Here is a 21332-nt window from a genome sequence, read left to right on the forward strand (position 1 = left end):
AGATCTGGCCCGTCACTGGCACTTGGCGGTATGTTTTGGGACCCTGTTACACAGTATGTAAGCCTTTCCTCCCAGCCTCCTCATTTGTCCATTGGAAAAGCGTGCCGCTCAGGCCTTTGTGTATGTCATTTTGTCAGATGCTTTGCTAAAATCTAGGTAAATTATGTGTATTCCCCTGACATACTAGTTTGGGTAACTGTGAGGAAAAAAGTTAGGCAAGAGTAATTTGATGACAGTCGGACCCTGGTTAGCATTACCTCCTTTTCTAGAATTTTTCCAGAAAATGGAGTAATATTGGTAGTGTTCACTATGGTGCTGAGCACATAGTAGGTACTTGATACTTCTTCCTTTCCTTCTCCAACAGTTTATGGAGTATTCACTTTATTTTTTTTTAAAAGCTGGGACATGTGACTTTTTCCTATTCTGTAATACCCTTTCTATTTTCCGTGAGTTATCTTTAAAACTAAATTTGAATTATCTTGTTTCTAGAACACCAGAATTTCGCCCAGAATCCCTCCCATTTCCCCTTCCCAGAGAGCAGTAACGTGTTGCCCAGGGTCACACAGCTAGTAAGTGTCTGATGCCAGGGCCAGTATTCTATCCAATGTACCACCTAGCTGCCTCTAACAAATACTATTTTAAAGGGCAAAAAAAGGAAAAGAAAAACACCCAACAAAACGATACACTGAAAAAGTCTGAACAGTATCCGCAGCAGTGGCCCTCCAGTCTTTGTAGAGAACTGGGTGGGGCTGTCTTTTCACATCTGCTCTTTGGGGCCGGGCTTGTTCTTGTAACTTGGCAGCATTCACTTTTGATTGTCCGATGGTTGTCTTTTCCATTCGCTTGTAGTCTGTTGTTTTATCAGCTGTCTTCTTTGGTCTACATCAGTTCACCGACGTCTTTCCATGCTTCTCACAGCACAGTAATACTCCATAGTCATAACCGCAGCTTGTTTAGCCGTTCCCCAATTGATGGGCATACTCCCTTTTCCAGCTCTTAGCTACTACAAAAAACTGCTTCTATAAACTTTTTGGTGCATGTGGGCTCCATCTTCTTACCAGTAACCTCCTTGGGGTATACATTCCCAGCAATGGAATCTCTGGCTTTGGACATTCTAGTTCCTTTATTTGCATAATTCCATATCACTTTCCAAAATGGTTGTAAGGACTCACCCCTCCACCAACAGGTACAAATATGCCTGTCTTCCCACAGCCCCTCCAACATTGACAACTCCTATCTTTGGGCATTTTTGCCAATTTGCTGGGTGTGAGGTGAAACTTTAGGGCTGTTTTGATTTGCATTTCCCTGGTTATTAGTGATTTAGAGCATCCTTTCATGTGGTTATTAGTAGCTTGTAATTCTTTTGAGAACCATTCACACCTGCTGGGGAATGGATTTTGGTTTTGTGCATGTTTGTGTGTAATGTTTATTTTATTAAATATGTTTATTTTCTCTATGTGCGTGCATATATATGTCTGTATGTTGCCTTCTATTTTGGATTTCAAATCCTTATCTGAGAAATTTGATACAAAGATTGTTTTTTTCCATTTGGCCACTTCCCTTATCCTAAATGCATTGATTTTAATTGTGCAGAAATTTTTCAATGTCGTGTAATCACAATGATTTGTTTTATCTAATAACCTCTATCTCATTTAGTTTCTCCATGATTTTTCAAATGTGACTAAAAGTGGCTCAACAGTCACTTGTACCTGAGGATATGGTTCATCTGGGCCAGGTGACTTCAGTTCACTAATAGGAGAGATGCCATGAAGATACCTTAAATTCAGCACCCATTCTTTTTTCACCCAAACCCTCCCCTCTTCCAAACTTTTCCTGTTACTGTGAAGGTTGTTCAAATGCCACACACGTTTGCCAAAAAGACTATTTTATCAAGAGCTCACACAAGGCAGGTGCTCACGTGGAGGTCAGAAGAAGCGACATAAGGATAGACTGAAGGTTTCTCTGAAGAACTTTGGAATCGATTGTGTGACATGGGAGACACTAGCACAGGACCGCTCAGCATAGTATGCCCACATCAAAGAAGGCACTGAGCTCTATGAGCAAAGCAGAATTGTAGTAGCTCAAAAGAAATATGAGATGCACAACTTCACAGACATCTCCACTCCAAATGTCCATACGTTCTATTTGTGCCCAACCTGTGGTAGAGCCTTCTGAGCTCCAGTTTGGTTTGATCAGCCATGGTGGAGCACACTGTAACCTGACTCTAACATAGTGATGTCGTTTCGGTCCTCTGAGAGAAAAGGACAATAATCAACCACTCAGTTACTGTCAAGGCTACCGCCATCTTACTTGTAAACTAGGTGTCCTCCTCAGCTTCTTTCTCACCTCTCTCCATCCCCATCCAAATCCAATCTGTCGCCAAGTCCTGTCAATTCTACCTCCGCAAGGGCTCTCATAACCGTCCCTTTCTCTCCTCTGACATGGCCACCACCCTGGTACAGACCCTTATCATCCCACCTGTGGACTATGGTAATGGAGCCTGCTGATTGATCTCCCTGCCTCAAGTCTTGCCCCAATCCAGTCTGTTCTAAGCAGTAAATCCCAGTGATTCCCTTTTGCCTCTAGGAATAAAATATGATATTTTTTGTTAGCCTTTGAAGCCCTTCATAACCTGGCCCCTACCTTTCCAGTCTTCCTCTCCTCACACCACTCCACACACTCTACAATCAGTGACACCAGCTTCCTGACTTTTTCAAACAAGGCACTCCATCTCCCGACTCCAAACATTTTCTCTGTCTTGCCCCTAGAGAGCTGGACCACCCTCCCTCCTCATCCGCCCCTGCTGGCTCCCCTGGCTTCCTTCAGGTCCTGGCTAAAACCCACCTCCTACAAGAAGCCTTTCCCCATCTCCCTCAATGCCCATGCCCTCCCTCTGATTATCTCCAATTTGTCCTGTCTACATCTTAGTTGTTCGCATGTTGTCTCCCCTGTTGGATCGTGAGCTCTCTGAGCATAGGGACCATGTTTCTGCCTTTCTTTGCTTATCCCCAGCATGGTGTCTGGCCCACAGTAGGTACTCAGTGCAGGCAGCTGGCTGCTCAGCTTTACTTTTCTTGGGTATCAGCTGCCTATTTGCTACTTTTTTCTGTCATGTCCAGTGCAAAGATCATTCTCTCTACTAGAAAAAAACAAACTTAAACTGAACATTTTTTCTTCTCTGTTGCCTATTATCACTCTCCCACTGCCCAAACAGTGATTTTGTCCCATTGGCCCTTTTCTCCATAGGAATAAAAAAAACCTTTTTTGTGTTGTGTAACTTTCCTCACTAACCTCAGCTTATTCCTAGGTTTATTTTTATTTTCTTATCTATTAATAGTATTTTATTTCTTTCCAATTACATGTCAAGACAATTTTTGGCATTTTTACAAGATTTTGAGTTCCAAATTTTTCTCCCTCCCTCCTCTTCCTAAAATGGTAGGCAATTTGATATAGGGTATACATGTGCTATCATGTAAAACATATTTCCATATTAGTCACAGTTGTGAAAGAAGAAATAGATCAAAAGGGGGGGGGAAAACAAAAAAGAATAAGGCAAGTGAAAAAAAGTATGCTTCAATCTGCATTCAGAGTCTAGTTCTTTATCTGGATGTGGAGAGCATGTTCCTTCATGAGTCCTTCGTATTTCTCTCAGATCGTTGTGTTGCTGAGAATAGCTGGGTCATATACAGTTGATCATCATACAATGTTGCTGATGCTGGTGTGCAGTGTTTTTCTGGTTCTGCTCATTTCACTTTGTATCAGTTCATGTAAGTCTTTCAAGGTTTTTCTGAAATCCACCTGTTCATCATTTCTTACAGCACAACGGAATGCCATTACATTCATATACCACAACTTGTTCAGCCATTCCCCAATTGATGGGCATCCCCTCAGTTTCCAATATTTTGCTGCTATATGTTTGCACATTTAGGTCCTCTTCCCTTTCTATGATCTCTTTGGAAAACAGACCTGGTAGTGGCATTGCTAAATCAAAGGGTGTGCAGTTTGGTTGCCCTTTGGCATTGCTCTCCAGAATGGCTGTTATCAGTTTACAACTCCACCAAGAGTGTGTTAGTGTCCCAATTTTCCCACATCCCCTCCAACATTTATCATTTTCCTTTTTTGGCATATTAGCCAATCTGAGAGGTGTGAGCTGGTGCCTCAGAGTTGTTTTAAATTTGCATTTTTCTAATCAAAAGTGATTTAGAACACTTCTTCATATGCCTATAGATAGCTTAGATTTTTTTCATCTGAAAACTGCCTGTTCATATCCATAAGTTTGTTTTTAAATTTTATTTTCGAATAAAGCATTTATTTTCTCTCCATCCTTCCCCAAAGGGGGGGGGGGGCGGAGAAATCCTTGTAAATCAAATCAAAGTAACATGTTGGCTTTCTTCCAAAGTTCTGGATCTCGAGTCCATCATTTCTCAGGTAGGAGGTTGGCAGCGTCATTAGTTGTCAGGAATTTTGGTTGGTCAATACACTGAGTGTTCACTGTGTGTACACAGATTACATCTTCCAACTTTTAACTTTTGTCTTTACAAAGTTATTATTGTTATTGTTGTTCAGGAGGCAAAGAAGGTGAAGTGACTTGCCCATGGTTACACAGCTAGTAACTGTCTGAGGCTGGATTTGAACTCAGGTCCTCCTGACATCAGGCCCTGCATTCTGTCCACTATGCCACCACCTAGCTGCCTGGTGTTGTTATTGTAGACATTTTTCTCATTCTGCCCAGTTCCTTCCACCTCAGGTCATCCAAATCTCAAGTTTCTCTGAAATCATCCTTTTCATCATTTCTTCCAGTACAATAGTATCCCCTTACATTCATTTCCCATAATTTGTTCAGCTGTTCTTCAATGAAGAGGAACCCCTTGGTTTCCAGTTCTTTGCCTCAGCAAAAAGAGCTGCTATAAACAATGTGATTTGGTGGGAGAAATCGCTAAACTGTTCATGCCTTTTAACTCAACATTCCTGCTCCTGGGTATTTGCCCCCAAGGTGGGCTTGGAGCAAGAAATACAAAATACACACTGAAGTATTTTTAAGGTAGAGTCTCATTTTTTCAGTTTAATTTTATTATGTTTTCTGATTAGCAGGCACATTCTCTCCTTCCCTCTTCCCCCTCCAACTGAATGTAAACAAAAGCAAAAGTAAAACGCTCATACCAAATTCCTACATCGGTCACATCCATGCTGCATTTCAAATCCATCCCCTCTGCTAGGGTGATGCAAGTTGTGTGATGCAGCAGTTTGAGTGCTGGGCTTGTCAGGAAGACCCAGGTTCAAATCCTGCCTCAGGCTAGCCTGCGCCCCTGGGCAAGCCTCTGTTATGCCTTGGATGCACAGGATTGCAGGCGTCTCTCTTGTCGTTGTGCAGAGGATGGACAGAGCTGCCTCAGGACACTGGGCAGAGAGCCCCGGAGCATCTGGTTCTTAGGGGACAGCTACACTCCCCCTTCTCTTGTCCCCCTTCCATGCTCCATCTTCCCCTCTTGTCTGCCTGGATTCACTGACTTGGGGGGAAGGCCCTGGGCTCCGGGGCTTCCTTGTCTGTAATTTAATTTAATTTTTGTTTTTTAGGCAGTTGGGGTTAAGTGACTTGCCCAGGGTCACACAGCTAGTAAGTGTCAAGTGTTTGGTCTGAGGCCGGATTTGAACTCAGGTCCTCCTGACTTCAGGGCCCGTGCCTCTATCCATTGCGCCACCTAGCTGCCCCTGGCTTCTTTGTCTGAAGAGGCACCTCAGCACAAAGGGTTCTTCCCCTTTCCTGCCAGCAACACTGCTTTGGGACTTCTCTGGACTCTCCAAAATGCCCCCGTTTCCAGGTACCTTCTACCCCAACTCTCTCCAGCATGCCTGTAGGGTCATCTTCCCCAGTTAGAGTGTAAGCTCCTTGAGGGCAGGGACTTTGCTTTTATTTAATTTTGCATCTCCAGGGTTCAGCACAGGCCTGGCATGTAGCAGGGTGCTTAATAAATGTTTATTGGCTGACTGACCCCTGATAAAGGCAAAGCTCCTTTCTGCCGCTTCAGATTGCATTTTCCCCCACCCCCTTTTATTTCTCCCACTGAAATCCTTCACACACACACTCACACACACACACTCACACACACAATTTTATCCCTGATAACTTTCCCCAGAAGGAGACCAGACTGGAAGGATAGCATGCCTTGGCAGTGCAGAAATGCACCCATCACTCAGATTGTCACTGCTTTCCACACCCACTGAGATTCTCAGCCTCATTTTTTTCCAACACCTCATTAAGACCCTTAGACAGTTTTTTAGCTCCTCTTAAGAACTTGGCAGCCATGCCCTACTTGGAGTGTGTCCGGAAGACCTGAGTCCAAAAGCTGCCTCTGCCACTCATTACTTCTGTGACCTCGAGGAAGTCACATAAACATCTGTGCTGGTAACACAGTGGACAACGTGCTGGATCTGGAGTCAGGGAAACCTGAGTTCAATACAAGCCTCAGACACTTACTAGCTGTGTGGCCCTGAGTAAGTCACTTAAATTCTATCTGCCTTGATTTTCTCCTCTGAAAAATGGGCACCCAGGCACAACCTAGGCTTGTGAGTATAAAATGAAATAATATTTGTGTAGCACTTAGCACAGTACCTAGAATATAGTAAGTGCTCTATAAATGTTCATTGTTTTGTTGTTCAATCATTTTCCAATCTTCTCTGACTCTCTGTGACCCCATTTAGGGTTTTCTTGGCAAAGATACCAGAGTGATTTGCCATTTGCTTCTCCAGCTCATTTTACAGATGAGGAAACCGAGGCAAACAGGGTTGAGTGACTTGCCCAGGGTCACACAGCTACTAAGTGTCTGAGGCCTGATCTGAACGCAGGAAGATGAGTCTTCCTGACTCCAGGCCTGGTGCTCTACCCCACGTACCACCTAGCTTCCCTGAAAAAAGTGGTTTGCCATTTCCTTCTGCAGTAGATTAAGGCAGAGGTTAAGTGACTTGCCCAGGGTCACACCGCTAGTAAGTATATGACGTCATATTGGAACTGAAGTCCTCCTGACTTTAGGCCCAGCATTCTATCCACTGAGCCACCTAGCTGCCTCCTATATAAATGTTAGCTATTCATTATTGTTGTTGTTGTTGTTGTTAAAATGGGAATAATAAAAGCACCTACCTCATAGGGTTACAAGGGCAAAATGAGATATTTGTGAAGCAGTTAGCATACTGCCTGGCACATAGTAAGTATGATATAAATGTTAGCTCTTTATTATTTTTATTTTAATAAATCGGGATAATAAAAGTTCCCATCTCATCGGGTTATGGGGACAAGACGAGATATTTGTGAAGCACTTTGCAAGCCCTGCAAATCTCCTTCCCGGTCTCCTTCTCCTTATTTATCTCAAGTCCTTCTCTCTTCTGCTCTTTTCCCAACAGAAGTCAGAAGCAGAATGTCTTAATTTCATAGAAAATTCAATTCCACAAGCAAGTGTCTGTTAGGTGCTAGCTAGACACTGAGGAAACAAGACAGAAAGGAAATACTTTCTGCCTTTAAGAAGCTTACATTCTGCTGGGAGGATGCATCCTGTACGCAGAGAAGTAAATGCAAGGTAATTTCAGGAAGGCATAAGTAATCACTAACAGCTTCCAGAGAGATCAGTCATCAGGAAAGGTTTCACATAGGAGGTGGTGACTGAGCAGAGCATTGAATGAAGCTAGGGATTCTTCAGAGGTGGAAGAGAGGAAAGGGTGAGCGAATGGAACATTTGGGTGACTCTATAGGAATGGAATGTGGAGTCTGGGAAGAGCCAATAGGCTATTTTATATATAGGGGAATAATATGGATTAAGTGTGAAAAGGTAAGTTGGAGTCAGATGTTAGGGTATTATCAGAATGAGTTTATGTTTTATTTCTGAGGCAGGGGGAGCCCCTGAAAGTTTGTGACCTTCAGTGACATGATAATGCACTGTGTCTTAGGAAGATTATTGTGACCAATGTGTAGAGGATAGGTTGCAGAGGAGAAAACCTGGAAGCAAGAAGCTCTATTAGAATCCAATTGAGAGGTAATGAGGACCTGAGCTGGACTAGTGGCCATGTGAGGGGATAGAAGCAAGAGAAACAGATATGAGAAATGGCAAGGATAAACCTGAGTTGGCAAGAATTGCAAAGACTGCAAGCATTCTGGTGCCTTACAGTGGGGTATAGAAATCTATCCTGCCCTACAGGAAAATAGAAGGGGAAGGGGATAAGAGAAGGGGGGGGTGATAAAAGGGAGGGCAGATTGGGGTAAGGGGGAATCAGAATGCCCAGCATCTTGGGGTGGGGGGGAGGGGAGAGATGGGGAGAAAATTTGGAACTCAAAATCTTGTGGAAGTGAATGTTGAAAACAAAAAATTAATTAACGAATTAAAAAATAAAGGATATAGAAAGAAAAGAATGAGAGGTAATAGGTAGACATCCCAGATACTTCAGTAGCAACAATCAATCAACAAAATTTTATGAAACATTTATTATGTGCCAAACCGTCTGCTACATGCTGGGACTAATCTACCATGGAAATGCTTTGAAAAAAGAACAAAATCCCTTATTTTAATGTAAATCTTTATGAGAAAAAAATGGGCGAGAGCTATGCACAATGAGAATGTATGTTTGTATCCAGAGAGGGAATGGGAAATAAATATGAAAAACAGAACAGGAAAAATAAATGCTTCATGAAGAAAACTGTTTCAGGGAAGACAGCATGATCCTTAAATATTCTGCAAACCAAAATGAGACATGTTTGCTTGCTGGTTCATTTTATGTCTATACCTAGGATCACATCAGCTCAGGGAACGTGCATCTAGGAAATTCTCTCTTCTACACAAGATGAGACACTGCTGTACAATGTATTCTTCCAGTTTCCTGGAGGCCCTACGATATTAAATTATTTGTTCAGGATCACAAAGTCAGTATGTGCCAGGGGCTGGGCTTGAACCCAGATCTTACTGATAGCAGGTTAGTTCTTTATCCATTGTGCAATACCGACTTTTTCTAATGGACTATTTAGACTCACTATCTGTATCAGCGTGTTGAAGTTCACTACAGATGAAAAAAAAGCATTATTCTTTGTTTAAGTAGAAACCCGTTCTTTAGAGGAATGAACAAAATGGGTTAAAGTCCAAAAAACAAAAAAAGAATTCTGGTGCCTTAAACAAAGGTTAAGAAGGAAAATGATAGCTCCTGTCTCAAACATGTTGAATTTGAAAGGGAAAGCCAAGTGGAAATGGTAACAGGAGGCTGGTGATGAGGAAGATTTTTATATTTGATATAATAGAGACTTGGGAGGAAGAAATGAAACTGAACCCATGAAAATCACCAGAGAGTATGGTGTATAAACTTGAGTTTGAAATGCAATTGGATTATTGAAGGTCACATCACCAAAAAAAAATTAGAAGAGAAGCAAACCAAATAGCTTTCATAGCCATAGGGTTTCACAGTAAGAATTCTTAACCAAAGAAACGATAAGACAGGCACAAAAGTTAAACCACATCATCTCAATTATATGAAACTAAAAAGCTTTAGCATGGAAAAAAATCAATGCAACTGGATTAAAAATAAAGGCTGTCATTTGAGGGGGGAAACAATCTTTGCATCAAATATCCCCAATTAGGGCTATACATATGAAATCCTAGATATATAGGAGCTAAACACAAAATAGTGTTCCAAAAGTCTTGGTGCAGTTTCCAGCTATTGAAGGGGTTAAAGCTTAAAACCACACTAAGATGTTTTGGGACATCCTGAATAGGCCATCAAGAGCCATTCCCTGATTGATAAGCAGTCAAAAGACAGGAACTCAAGTTCCCAAAAATAAATTGAAAAATGATTTAATAACAATATGAAAGACCGATCTGAATCATTAATAATTAGAAAAATACCTAGACAGCTTTGAGGTCTAATTTCACAGCCCAGCAAATTGCCACTGATGACAAAAGATGGGAAAAATCAATGTTGGACAGGTTGTGGAAAGATACACTGTTGGTGGTCCAGCCATTCTTGGAAGCAGTTTGGACTTAGGTCAAGACAGTGATCAAAATGCCCATAACTTTTGACCTTGGTAGGCCATTCCCTACAGATGTCGAAGATTGAAACTGAAGCTCGCATATAGGAAAAAATACATAGCAGCTCTTTTTGTAGCAGCAAAGAGTTGGAGACCAAAGTGGCCAGTAATTTGGTTGAACAAGTCATGGTACATGAATGTAATGCCAGTGGCTCCATCATCTAAGTCGTTGAGAGCCCCCATGAGTCTTTGGCCCATAAATAGGGCATCATAAAAGCACTTTGGATTTTTACTCTTAGTGTAAAACAGAATTTCATCAGCCTTCCTACTGAGTATCTCTCTAAGCTTCGCTGGCACTTTACTTCTGACGGCGTTAAAGGCTGCCTTCTTAGAGATGGATGAACTATCTTGCTGGTAAACCCTGTGGAGTCCTCATTTTTTCGTTTAGCAGCTTCTGAATTTCCCCATCGTTTCTGTCAAACCAGTCTCGGTGTTTGTGAGCGTTCTGGCCCAGATGAGTAAATGCAGTGTTGCATACCAAGTCTCTGAAAGCTGCCCACTCCTTTCCTGCTCGACTGTTGCCCACTGTGTGTTGGCTTCGCTTTCCCTCCAAGTTAGCAAGGAACTGTTCCAGCCCCAAGAAGCTGTTGACATTGCGTCTTTTGATAGTCGCCATGCCTTGGGGCCGCCGTTTTTGTTGAATGCGAATGATTGGTCCAACACTCTGCGTGGCACATCACCTTCGTTACTCTCAATCCTGTCTCTTCTCCTTACAAGGACATAGTCTGTTAAATACCAATGTTTGCTGTGAGGGCGCATGCATAATTTGATTGCATTTAGACAGTATTAGTGCTGGTGATGAGGTCTTGAGACACACAAGCCTTCAGTGGGAGAGTTAGGCATCCTAAACTCAACATTTGCGAAAGAAAACTCACTCTCGTACCCCAAAAGCCTTTCCTTCTTCCCAGCTTGCCCCGTCGAGGGTACAACCATTGTCCTAGTCGCCCAGGTTCACAATCTCAGGGTGATTCCCACCCTAACTCATACTCAACTCACGTATCTGTTCTATTGTCAAACCTTGTCATTTGTGTCTTCATAACACCTTTTATGTTGCCTCCTAAATGACCTCCTCAATTCAAGTGTCTCCCCACTCCCAAGTGCCAAAGAGTTTTTCCTGCGGAACAAGTCTGACCTTGATACTGCATCACTCAATCAATCTATCGAGTCTACTACAAGGAGTAGGAACTGCAGAAGTAGTGATAGCAGTAGCAGCAGCAGTAATGTGTAGTAATCATAGCTAGCATTTTTACAATTTCTATGTGCCAGGCATTGTGCTAAGTACTTTATAAATATTATATCATCTGATCCTCACTCACAACCACCCTGGGAGGTAGGTGCTAGTATTATTCCTACTATAGATGAGATCACTGAGGCTGAGAAAGATTAAATGACCTGCCCAGGGCCACATGACTAAGCATCTGAGGCAGAATTTGAACCCAGGTCTTCCTGACCCCAGATCCAGGTGCCTCCATAACAGAAAGACAAAGGCCTGGATGAATTCTCTAATCTCGTTCTTGTTTCTTAATCCTTTGGACCCGGGGAAAGGCAAACACCCAGGACAGGGCTGCCTCCAGGATATAGGTAGCTCCCGTTGTTCTTGTCCAGTTGTTTTTTCAGTCGTGTCTGACCATGACCCGTTTGGGGTTTTCCGGGCAGAGATCCTGGAGTGGTTTACCATTTCCTTCTCCAGCTCATTTTACAGATGAGGAAACTGAGGCAAACAGGATGAAGTGACTTGCCCAGGGTCATACAGCTAGTAAGTATCTGAAGCCACACTTGAACTCAGGAAGATGAGTCTTCCTGACTCCGGGTCTAGTGCTCTATCCAATGTGCCACCTAGCTGCCCCTCACCCTCAGGTAGGAGAGCAGTAAATTAAAAAGCATATCATTTTTTCTGAGTTATTTGCATCCTGACTTCCCCCCTAGCCCCCAAAAGAGCCTGCAGAGCAAATAGGGTCCTATTAATCATTGGCAGAATCAGGTAAAACCATAACATCAAACAGCACTCTTTCTCTTCCCTCCTTAACCTTCCAAAGGAAACAAACCATCGCTCTGGTGGGTGGTGAAGAACATTTCTGAATCCAGGCTGTGGGGTCCTTAGCCCTGGAATCTGTGCTTGCCCTACCACAAGCAGAACAGAATGTTTGTCCCTAGAACAGCCTAACTTGGCTGCTGTGTTCCAAGAGGAAAAGCGTGGCCGGATCCATCACAGTAACGGGGCATCACAACGAACACTCAGGCCTTAGATCTGGGCAGAACGCTTTCTCCAGCAGGGCCTATTCAAGAGGCCAGGGTTGGGACAGAACATCCTGTCAGCTCTTTTAGTATCTCTCTTTCAAAACAGAAGGCCTTTGTCTTTCTGTTATGGAGGCACCTGGAGAGTGCTGGATCTGGGGTCTTGAAACATCATCTCCCTCGGTTCATTCCTAGATGTTAAAGGCAGCTCCCTGACCTTGTGATTAAAGCACTGCCTTTGGAGGCAGGAAGACCCAAGTGCAAATCCTAACATGAAACTAGAACCGTAATCATAGAAAAGGGGATGTCTGACTCTTTGCAAAGGGAACCGAGTTCCAATAGAGCTACCTGGCAGAATTCAGAGCAGAATTCTCCCTGCTTCCAAAATGCATCCAAAGTGCTGTTTGCAGAAAGTTTTAGGACAGCTGCTGAAAAGAGGCAGTAAGGGGTACTGGGGAGAGAACTGGATTAGAACAAACAGGTTCTAGTTCCAGTCCAGACCTTCCCTGGGCAAGTCGGCTCAATACCCTGCTCCACAGTGAAAAGTGAGGGACTGGAGATGCTCAAACGACATTTATGTTAAGTACTGTGGGGAAAGCACTAGGGGTACAAACAGAAAAAAGGAGGAGGCTCACCCGCTTCATTACACAAGCCCAACAGAATAGAAGGTAGGGTGCAGGGGAGTAAAGGGGAGATCCAGACAAAGTGCTCAAGAAGTCTGTGCGGGGAGAGAACTCAGGAGGGGTCAAGTGAGCCGAGCCCTGAAGGAAGAGATTCTGAAAGGAGGCAATAAGGAAGAACATTCCTGGGATAAGGGATGCCATAATAATAGCAAGCATTTCTAGAGTGCTTTAAAAATACTATCTCATCGGGTCCCCTGTGAGATAGGTATGATTATTATCCCCATTTTACAAGTGAGAAAATTGAGGCAAAGAAGTAAGTGAATTGTCCAGGGTTACCCCAGCTACCAGGTGCCTGAGGCAGGATTTGTGTCTTCCTGCCTCCAAAGCCAGTGCTTTAATCACAAGGTCAGGAAGCATCTAGGAGTCCAAAGTGCCTGGATCACAGGTAAGGCCAGAGAGGTGGGCTGCTGCCTTACTGAGGCAGCCCTCGAACCCTGTCTGGAGAGCTTCTAGAGTCTCCCAGCAGCAATAGGGAGCAACTACAGATTTTTGAGCAGGAGAGACCTGTGCCTTTGGAGGGTGGACTGGAGGGGGAGAAATGGGGGGGGGGAGTCCAGAGACCAGCAAGGAGACTTAGTGTATGTAGTTCAGGCCAGACTCGAATGAGGACTCCAAGAGGCTGAGAGCCAAAGCCCAAGTCGGGGAGATGGGAAAGAGCAGGACCCTCAGTGAGATAAATATAGTGGTCACCAGCTCAATCAATGTTGGGCACAGCGTAACCCCAAATTTGGCTTCTACAACAATCAGTATCACTGGGAAAAAGCCCTAATACAGGAAAGCATCTCACAGAACCCTGACTGTGGATTTATAGGTATGCCTCAAAATCTATTCACATTATAAATAAACAAAATGCGGAGGAGATGCCACTGTAGTAGAGACTATGCCTGTGCAAATCAATTTTTAATTGCAGTATATGCATTTAAACATGAAGCTACCCGCTTTCATTCCCTTGATCTTATCAGCAAACACCAGGGCTGAGAGGCCTGAAGCCCTATCCTGTCTAGAAGATTAGGTGACTCTAGCAATCAGGCAACATTAAGCACCTACTATGGACCAGGCCCTGTGCTAAGCACTGGGGATACAAAAAGAGGTAAAAACAGCCCTTGCCCTCAAGGAGCTTACAATCTAATGGGGGAGACAGCAAGCAAACAAATATATACAAAGTGAGTTATATGTGGGATAAATATGGATAATTAACAGAGGGAAGGCCCTGGAATTAAGAGGAGTTGTGGAAGGCTTCCTGTAAAAGGAGAGATTTTAGTTGGGACTTCAGGGAAGCCCAGGAGGTCAGTAGTCAGAACAGAGGAGGGAGAGTGTTCCAGGCACGGTGGATGGCCAGAGAAAATGCCCAGAGCCGAGAGATGGAAGATCCAGCCAAAGAATGCTGAATTTGGAGCCCAGGACCTGGTTCTGCCGCCTTCTCCCGCTATGACCTGGGGCAGTCTCTTGCCCTGGAAGATGAGGAGCTGGAGCGGATGACCTCTGGGATCCCAACCCAGAGGTTAATGGCTTATACCAGCACCCCCACTGACCCCACCCAACCACCCCCATCACCCAGGGAAGGCGCTCCTCACAACCAGACACCACGGAATCAACTCAGTGCTAACATTGGCCATGGTCTTGCATAAGGAAGGAAGAGTTCATTTCACCAAATCAACCGCTTCATGTAATTACTTTATCTGATTATTTATTGTTCAACAACAAAGTCCATTTCTTTCAGGGGGGATCCTGAATTATACCTTATACTCCTTTCCTTGTCAAGAATAAAAAAGGTAATGAAGAAAAAGCTGAACTTTTGGATACCTAGAACCATAATAACTTAGAAGCATCTAAGTGCAATTTCATGTGACAATATTTCTTTCTGGGATCTTGGTGGTCTCACAGAGAGCTCCCACCCTCGGATCTGATGTCTATCCACAACCACCACCCACTAAAACCAAAAGTTAGTGTTGAAAAATGCACCTTTTACAATAAAAAAGTAGAAACCAATTCAATTTCCTTTGTTGTTTTTTTTTTTTTACGAATATAAAGTTTCTTGTAAATATGTACAGTCTTTTGAGCTATTCCTGTAGGAGGAAGCATTTCACAAATGAGACACAAGATATACACTTTTTAGGACTCAGAAGCCCATTTCTCATGGAGATCTAAATGAAATGCAAAGACTGAAAGACCAATTCCAGTGACCTTTCAAAATACTTGTGGACCAAGAGGCAAAAACTTCAGCAAATTTTCCATCAGATCTTTTGCTCTCAGTGGGGAGTTAAAGTATAACAAAAAGGAAAGAAAAGAAAAGAAAAGAAAAGAAAAGAAAAGAAAAGAAAAGAAAAGAAAAGAAAAGAAAAGAAAAGAAAAGAAAAGAAAAGAAAGAACAAACAGAACCCAAAACTTCTGACAACACAAAGAACACACCAGAGGTCCAGAGGACAATGAGTTTCCCAGAAATCTGAAACAAATGAGCCCGAGGAAGGAGACAAACAGGGAGGACCAGAGGGCAAACCGGACATTCAGCTACACTAGATGCCTAAGAAGTGAGCAGCTATTTTTGCTCTGACCGGCCGGCCTCAAAGGTCATCACTGTGCCTTGATCGTTGGGAGAGGCTGATTCAAAGTCACGGCAGAGCAGGGGAAGCCAGAAACGAGGCTGCCAGGGAGCCTGCCGGCTCGCAGAAATGCGTGATTACCTTGGTTCTCCAAAGGCCAGAGAGCTCACCCTCTTAATTAACAGACAAGGAGAAAACAGGACAAGACCACGCTGCCCCTAAGGAACACAGCCTCAACATGGGGCTTGGCCCGAGGGCAAGGCCTGAAAAGTCCCAGTTTCTAAGGCTCAGGCAGATGGGCGCACAGAGAGTCATGATTCAGGTTATCGAGAAGGGAAGCACAGGAGGGGACACACAGAGGGGGTCACATTCAAGTTTTCTAGGCGGTGATTTGCTGAAATCCTTCTCTCGTCAGAATAATAAGGCTTGTAGCGTTTTTCCTAGTGCTACACACTGCAGCTCAGTCACTGCCAGTAAGTTGGCAAGTCTTCAAAAGGTCTTAATTTGCTTGCTTACATGGAATGACGATAGGATACTAAGCATAGCAACCAAGAGATGAGCCAGGCTGATGGTGTGACAGCATGCAGGGGGCCTGGACAGTGGCTCCTGGCCGCCCCGGGGATGCTGGGCTCAGAGCAAGTCTACCACATGCATGTCTAGCCAGAGCCACGTGAAAGCAGGGCCGGCAGTCCCAAGAAGAAGCTGCTCAAAGCTCCATGAGGTCCTGGGCCTGGAGTCCTGTCCTCAAGGGGAGGCCCGTGGATATGGGGTCATTCTAAGCTGGGCAGAGAGGGGAGAGGCAATGAGTGGAGTGTCAGGGCCAGGGCCAGGGCCAAGGATGGCTGCCAACAAAAGGGAAGCAAACGGGATGGGGCTGTGGTTCTACTCTACGTTTTGGTTGTAAAGACCCAACGCTGCAGTTGAGCTAGAAGTGACAACTTCAATGGGAAGGTCACTTCTGTTCACATCTCTCAAGGATTCCATTGTCTTTTTTTAACTTATGATGGTATAGCTAGTAAATCGGAGTTCCAATCATGCCCACCAGGGTCCACATCCTCCTTGTCCTTGGTACAAAAGTTTATGAAGAGCTTGAAAGAATAGCAATCGTACAAAGTGCAGGGATGACCCAGGAAGGGGCGGAGAAGAGACTGCGGGCTGGCTGGCCAGGGCCCCACCTGGCCTCGGCCGGGCCTCCTCCGAGGAGTGGTGGCTCAGAGGGGCCCGAGGCTCCTGGGGGGCTAACACCACCCACACAGAGACCTGACGTAGCTTGTCCTCCAGGTGAAGACGAGGAGTTGATCTTGTGTTTTGCTTGTTACTAGCTGAGAACTACACTGAAGACTGGTCCCAGACCTGGCAACAAAGAAATGAAGATGGATTTAAGCTGTGCTTTTTGTAAAAGCCATCTGAGGGTCAGTTATACAATTAGCAAGCACTTCTGGAGGCTGATTTTGTCTCTAAAGAGTTTAGCCAATTCTGCAGCCAAACACTTGGGGCATCAACCCTTAAATGACTGGCATGGAGCATTTTAACTATTTGTATCAACTTTTTCCTCAACCAAACTTGTGTTTTCTCCTTTTTTTAACCAATTGTAAAGGACAAATCCCTCCCCAACTCTTTGGGAGATCTTCTTCCCTTTCTTGCCTGCCCCTGCCCTTAGACAAGGGTCAATGGGAAAGCAACAAGAAAAGTGAAGAAATGATGCCTGACAACGAGTTGGAGCTATGTGCCTGGGCAAACTCAAGAATGAGCCCTGGACTGTAGTCTTACTGCTGGCGTCCAGCTGCCCGCCTCAGTGGAGGACACACCCAATCCTCTGAAGTTACAGGTCCTGGCTACATGTAGCACTCGAGCACGTGCCTGGACTCAAAGTCTTGGCAATACCAGGTCCTTCGTGGACCTATTTTAATGAATAGAGAAGAAATCACAGGCCCTGGAGCTGGAAAGAGCCTTAGGGGGTCATTTAATTCAATCCCCTCATTTTAAAGATGAAGAATCAATCATTAACAAATGAGTCCGTCCTCCAAGTGATACAGGTTAAATATTTACCACATAACCTGGTACCTCGACCAGGTTACAGGAGCCACTCCTTAAACAGAGAACAAAGGCCAGTTTGATCCCATTCTTCACCTCTATCATCACAGAGTCTGTATCATGCACAGGAGGCTCCATTTTAAGCAGTGGTGCTGCAGGGAAGGAAAGGCCCTTCTCTCTGGCCTCCCTGCCTCCAGGCTCACTGAGGCACAACTCCCCGACTGACCTTATTGACCTGGGACAGTGGCGTCCTCACGGCTCCAGCGGGAAGTCGACCCCTGCTACTTTCGTCAAACAGTCTTCCGGGAGATCTCTCCCTCCTGGTGCTCAGCATGCGTCCTGGAGACTTCTCCCTCTCTAGAGGGCGGCCAGGAGACTTATCCCTGCGCAGCTCGGTTCTGCCTTCTCGGTAGCGGTGGGGGTGTGCTCGGTTCTCGTGGGTGGCTGGGGCCTTCAGGCGGTGCTGGGCTGGAGGCCACGCGTTTGGTGATGTGCTCGTTGTAGGTGGGGGGGCCTCTCTTGTTAGGACTGCTGGCATTCAAAGACAAAGGATATAATGTCACATTCCCAATTCCATTCAGATCACCCTCTCACAACAGACTGAACTAGTGCTATGAACAGAGGAAGAAAGGTGGTGACGACCAGGCCCCATGGAGCCCCTGCTCTGCCAGGACCTTCTAGACATGCTTCCTTTAGAAGGCATGAAAGGGCATCTTTAGGAGACCAAAAGCCATTCCCCAAGGGAGAGTCAGAAGATAGGAGCAAATAGTTCTCAAAAGAAGAGCTGCAAGCTATTAGCAACCATAGGCAAGATTGCCCAAATGTATAATTAGAGAAACAATCAAGATAACATATGCCCAACAAAGTGGTAAAAGAAAACAAAGGATTGGAAGAGTCCATGTCGGAGGGCCCCTACTATGCTGCTAGTGGAGCTGGGAAGGGGCCCACTCCTTCTGGGAGCCGTCTGGAATTGGGCTAAGATCATGGATCCACAGATCCATATCCTTTGGTTCAGAGAACCTGCTGCCAGGCACATACCCCTAGGAGATAAACAGTGAAAAAAAAAAAACAACCCTTTGTAATTAATTTTTAACAATTGAGTACTAGAAAAGAACAGAAAAAAAACAGATGTTCATTAATCAAGAATGGCTCACCAAACTGTGGTTGCTGATTGTAATGGAATATGACTGCGCTGTAAAGTGATAGATGCATGTGATGAAAATAGAGCAGCCCCGGACGGCTTGTGTGAACTGACGGAGAACGAAGTGAGCAAAACCAGAAAAATCACACACACCACGAGCACAGAGGTGTGAATAGAAAGCAATGAATCCAAACAATTTATTATTAAAATGACCAAGACGGGTCCAGAAGAAAGGAGACGACGTACCAGCTTCCCTTCTCTGCGCAGCTGGGAATGTAGGCATGTGGAATATGGCAAACCCTCCCCATTAGCCTTTCTGATTTGTTTTTTCTTCACTTTTCTTATTCTTTGTTATATAAAGGGTTAACTCTCTGGAGAGAAGATCAAGTTGGGAAATGTAGGTCATTTAAAAACAGAAGGTATCAATAGCTTTTTTTAATTTTAGAAAAGAAAGCCTCTTTTGCAAGTCGTACCTGGCAGGCGAAAACTTGGTGTGAAATATCCCCCCTGCCCTTCCAACCCTTAAACAGAACAACAGGATTCCACACCCTCGGGCCGAGAAGAACTGACTGTGGAGCAAGAGCTGAATCCACAAGACACTTAAGACTTAACCAGTTCAACTGACTAATAGTCAGAATTAGACAGAAGATGTGCAGCTTGGGTAACTGAGAGTTAACACCAGGACAAGGCCGAGGGGACAAAAGAAGTCTTTGCTGCCCTTCAGGATTTCTGTACCATCCGTACCGTCCCTGCCGCATTACTCCTGCCTTGGTGAATGGAATACCACTGTGAAGACTTCTCAGTGTAATTAAGATTTGGGACAAGACTATCCTGAATCTGGTAGTGGGTCCAGGAGGTGGGATAGGGTTAAGTACAGATTTCTGTAAGATCATCTTTTTTTTTCTTTTCCTGGTGCCAGATATTACTGGTTGGAATTTGTCTAGTTGTTAAAGCTCTGGCCTGGCCTTTGACCTTACCCAGATGTGTTTTCTTTTTTGGCTCCCGTTCATCTACCAGTCCCGGGAAACCCTACATTCTTCAAGTCCCTTATCTCCCTTTGACAGGATTTTACTTAGATGTCTTCCTGTTCCCAACATCGTCTGTTCAATCCCTAAAACCTTCCAAAACAGTTGTAAATTCTCTTCCTAACGGCACATTCTAAAAATTGCTTCTTTGACATTATCTCAACAAACTAAGACATATAGAGATGTATACACTATGTCCTTCGTCCTGTGTTAGAGTCTGGTGTGTGAGACTGTGAGCCCCCAGTTGGGGGAGGGAGGGGGAATTGAGTCTTCAGGGTTATGTAAGCTGATTCCTACCTCTGTGGGCCGTCTCCCATTCATCAGAGCTTACTGATGGAGGGACACCCCAATCTCAAGATTTGAAATAATAATAATTATAGCTATAATAAATTAACTTTCTGTTTCTCCTTGTACACCTCTGTGTTTTGTTTTATTTTTAATTTGAGTGGCATCCCACACATTGGGAAGGAATGCTGTTGAATGAATGAGTCCAAGACCTGCCCAGGTCTGATTCAAGTTAATCAGTCCAGTCTGTCTTAGGTTGGCGTGGGCTGGATGTTTAAGAGTTTGCTCTAAAAACAGAAACTGTCCTTCAGGACCTCTTAATCGCTGTAATGTTGCTTCTGTGCGCTGTGTGATATGTGTCTACTAAAGGAGTTCTGGATCCTCCATGAAGAGCATTGCAGTTTTAGAGCCATGTTTCTAAGCAATGCCAATAGCAGGAACCAGAAAACAGAATTAAGGCTAGATTCTGATTCTGAGTGTTTCTGTTTGTGTTTTATCAGTATTTTAAGGACATGGTTTTCCTTTTGCTTAGAAGGATTCCTTAGATCCAAGGTCTGTGGGTGCCAGCGGTTAGTTCTCAGATGTCATTTTGTTTCTAAAACTGTTCTCTACTGACCTCTCTGAAAGTGACAGGACTGATGTCATTCGCTGCAGGGACCACTGCTTGGGAGGGAAACGTCTGGACCGTGTGGGAGAAATGTGAAGTTATATAGAATAGTGTACTGGCTGCTGGTGGAGAGAAAGGACGGAAGACAAGCACTCCCGCCAGAGAGGCAAGCGTTTCCTTCAGGACCGTCATATAAACTGACATAATGCAAAGGCCATTCCTTAGGTCAGCTTTCTTCCTCTGCTTTGCCAGAAAGGAAGCCTGGTTTATGATTCATTTTCACTGGGCAAGTTTCATTTACTGTCCACAAATAGTCTAAATACATTTTTCCCTCTCTAGGAAATCTAGTTTTGATGAAAGTTCTGTGTTTGAGGGAAATGTCTCTTCAGTTACATAGCTATAAGGTACATGCAGCCCCATTATTCTTGAAACTAAAGATTAGTTTTTATTGAGGTATTTTCTAATGGTGAACCTCTAGCCATCTAGCTTTCTACCGATTTATAAACATTTAAGTCATGAACAGCCAGCTGAGTAGTAGCCGAGTAAAATAAAAGTAACCCTGAAGTCTGGACTTCAATTCAACCTGTATTTCACTAAGATTTCCAGCTGATTCAAAGAGAAACAAACCCACCTAAATTTCAAAAAGTCTGCCCTTGTGTGATGCACAAACGTGTAAAACAACTGTTTTTAACACACACAAGAAACACATCCAGTTAGCTGCCAGCCCA

At 44.2% G+C, this 21332-nt stretch overlaps 1 protein-coding gene across 1 annotated transcript in view; it reads right to left on the minus strand.

Moving 5' to 3' along the window:
• Window positions 1–14628: 14628 nt before the first annotated feature.
• Window positions 14629–21332, minus strand: part of CIT (citron rho-interacting serine/threonine kinase) — a 162675-nt gene continuing 155971 nt past the window's right edge. Inside the window, 3 exon segments of the mRNA XM_021007994.2 lie at window positions 14629–16865; window positions 17773–17967; window positions 17969–18077. Of these exon segments, the coding sequence (XP_020863653.1) occupies window positions 16842–16865; window positions 17773–17967; window positions 17969–18077 (328 nt within the window). The 3' untranslated portion in view covers window positions 14629–16841.

The sequence above is a fragment of the Phascolarctos cinereus genome, unplaced genomic scaffold (genome assembly GCF_003287225.1).
Source record: "Phascolarctos cinereus isolate Bilbo 61053 unplaced genomic scaffold, phaCin_HiC Scaffold_4;HRSCAF=312, whole genome shotgun sequence".
NCBI classification, from domain to species: Eukaryota; Metazoa; Chordata; class Mammalia; order Diprotodontia; family Phascolarctidae; genus Phascolarctos; species Phascolarctos cinereus.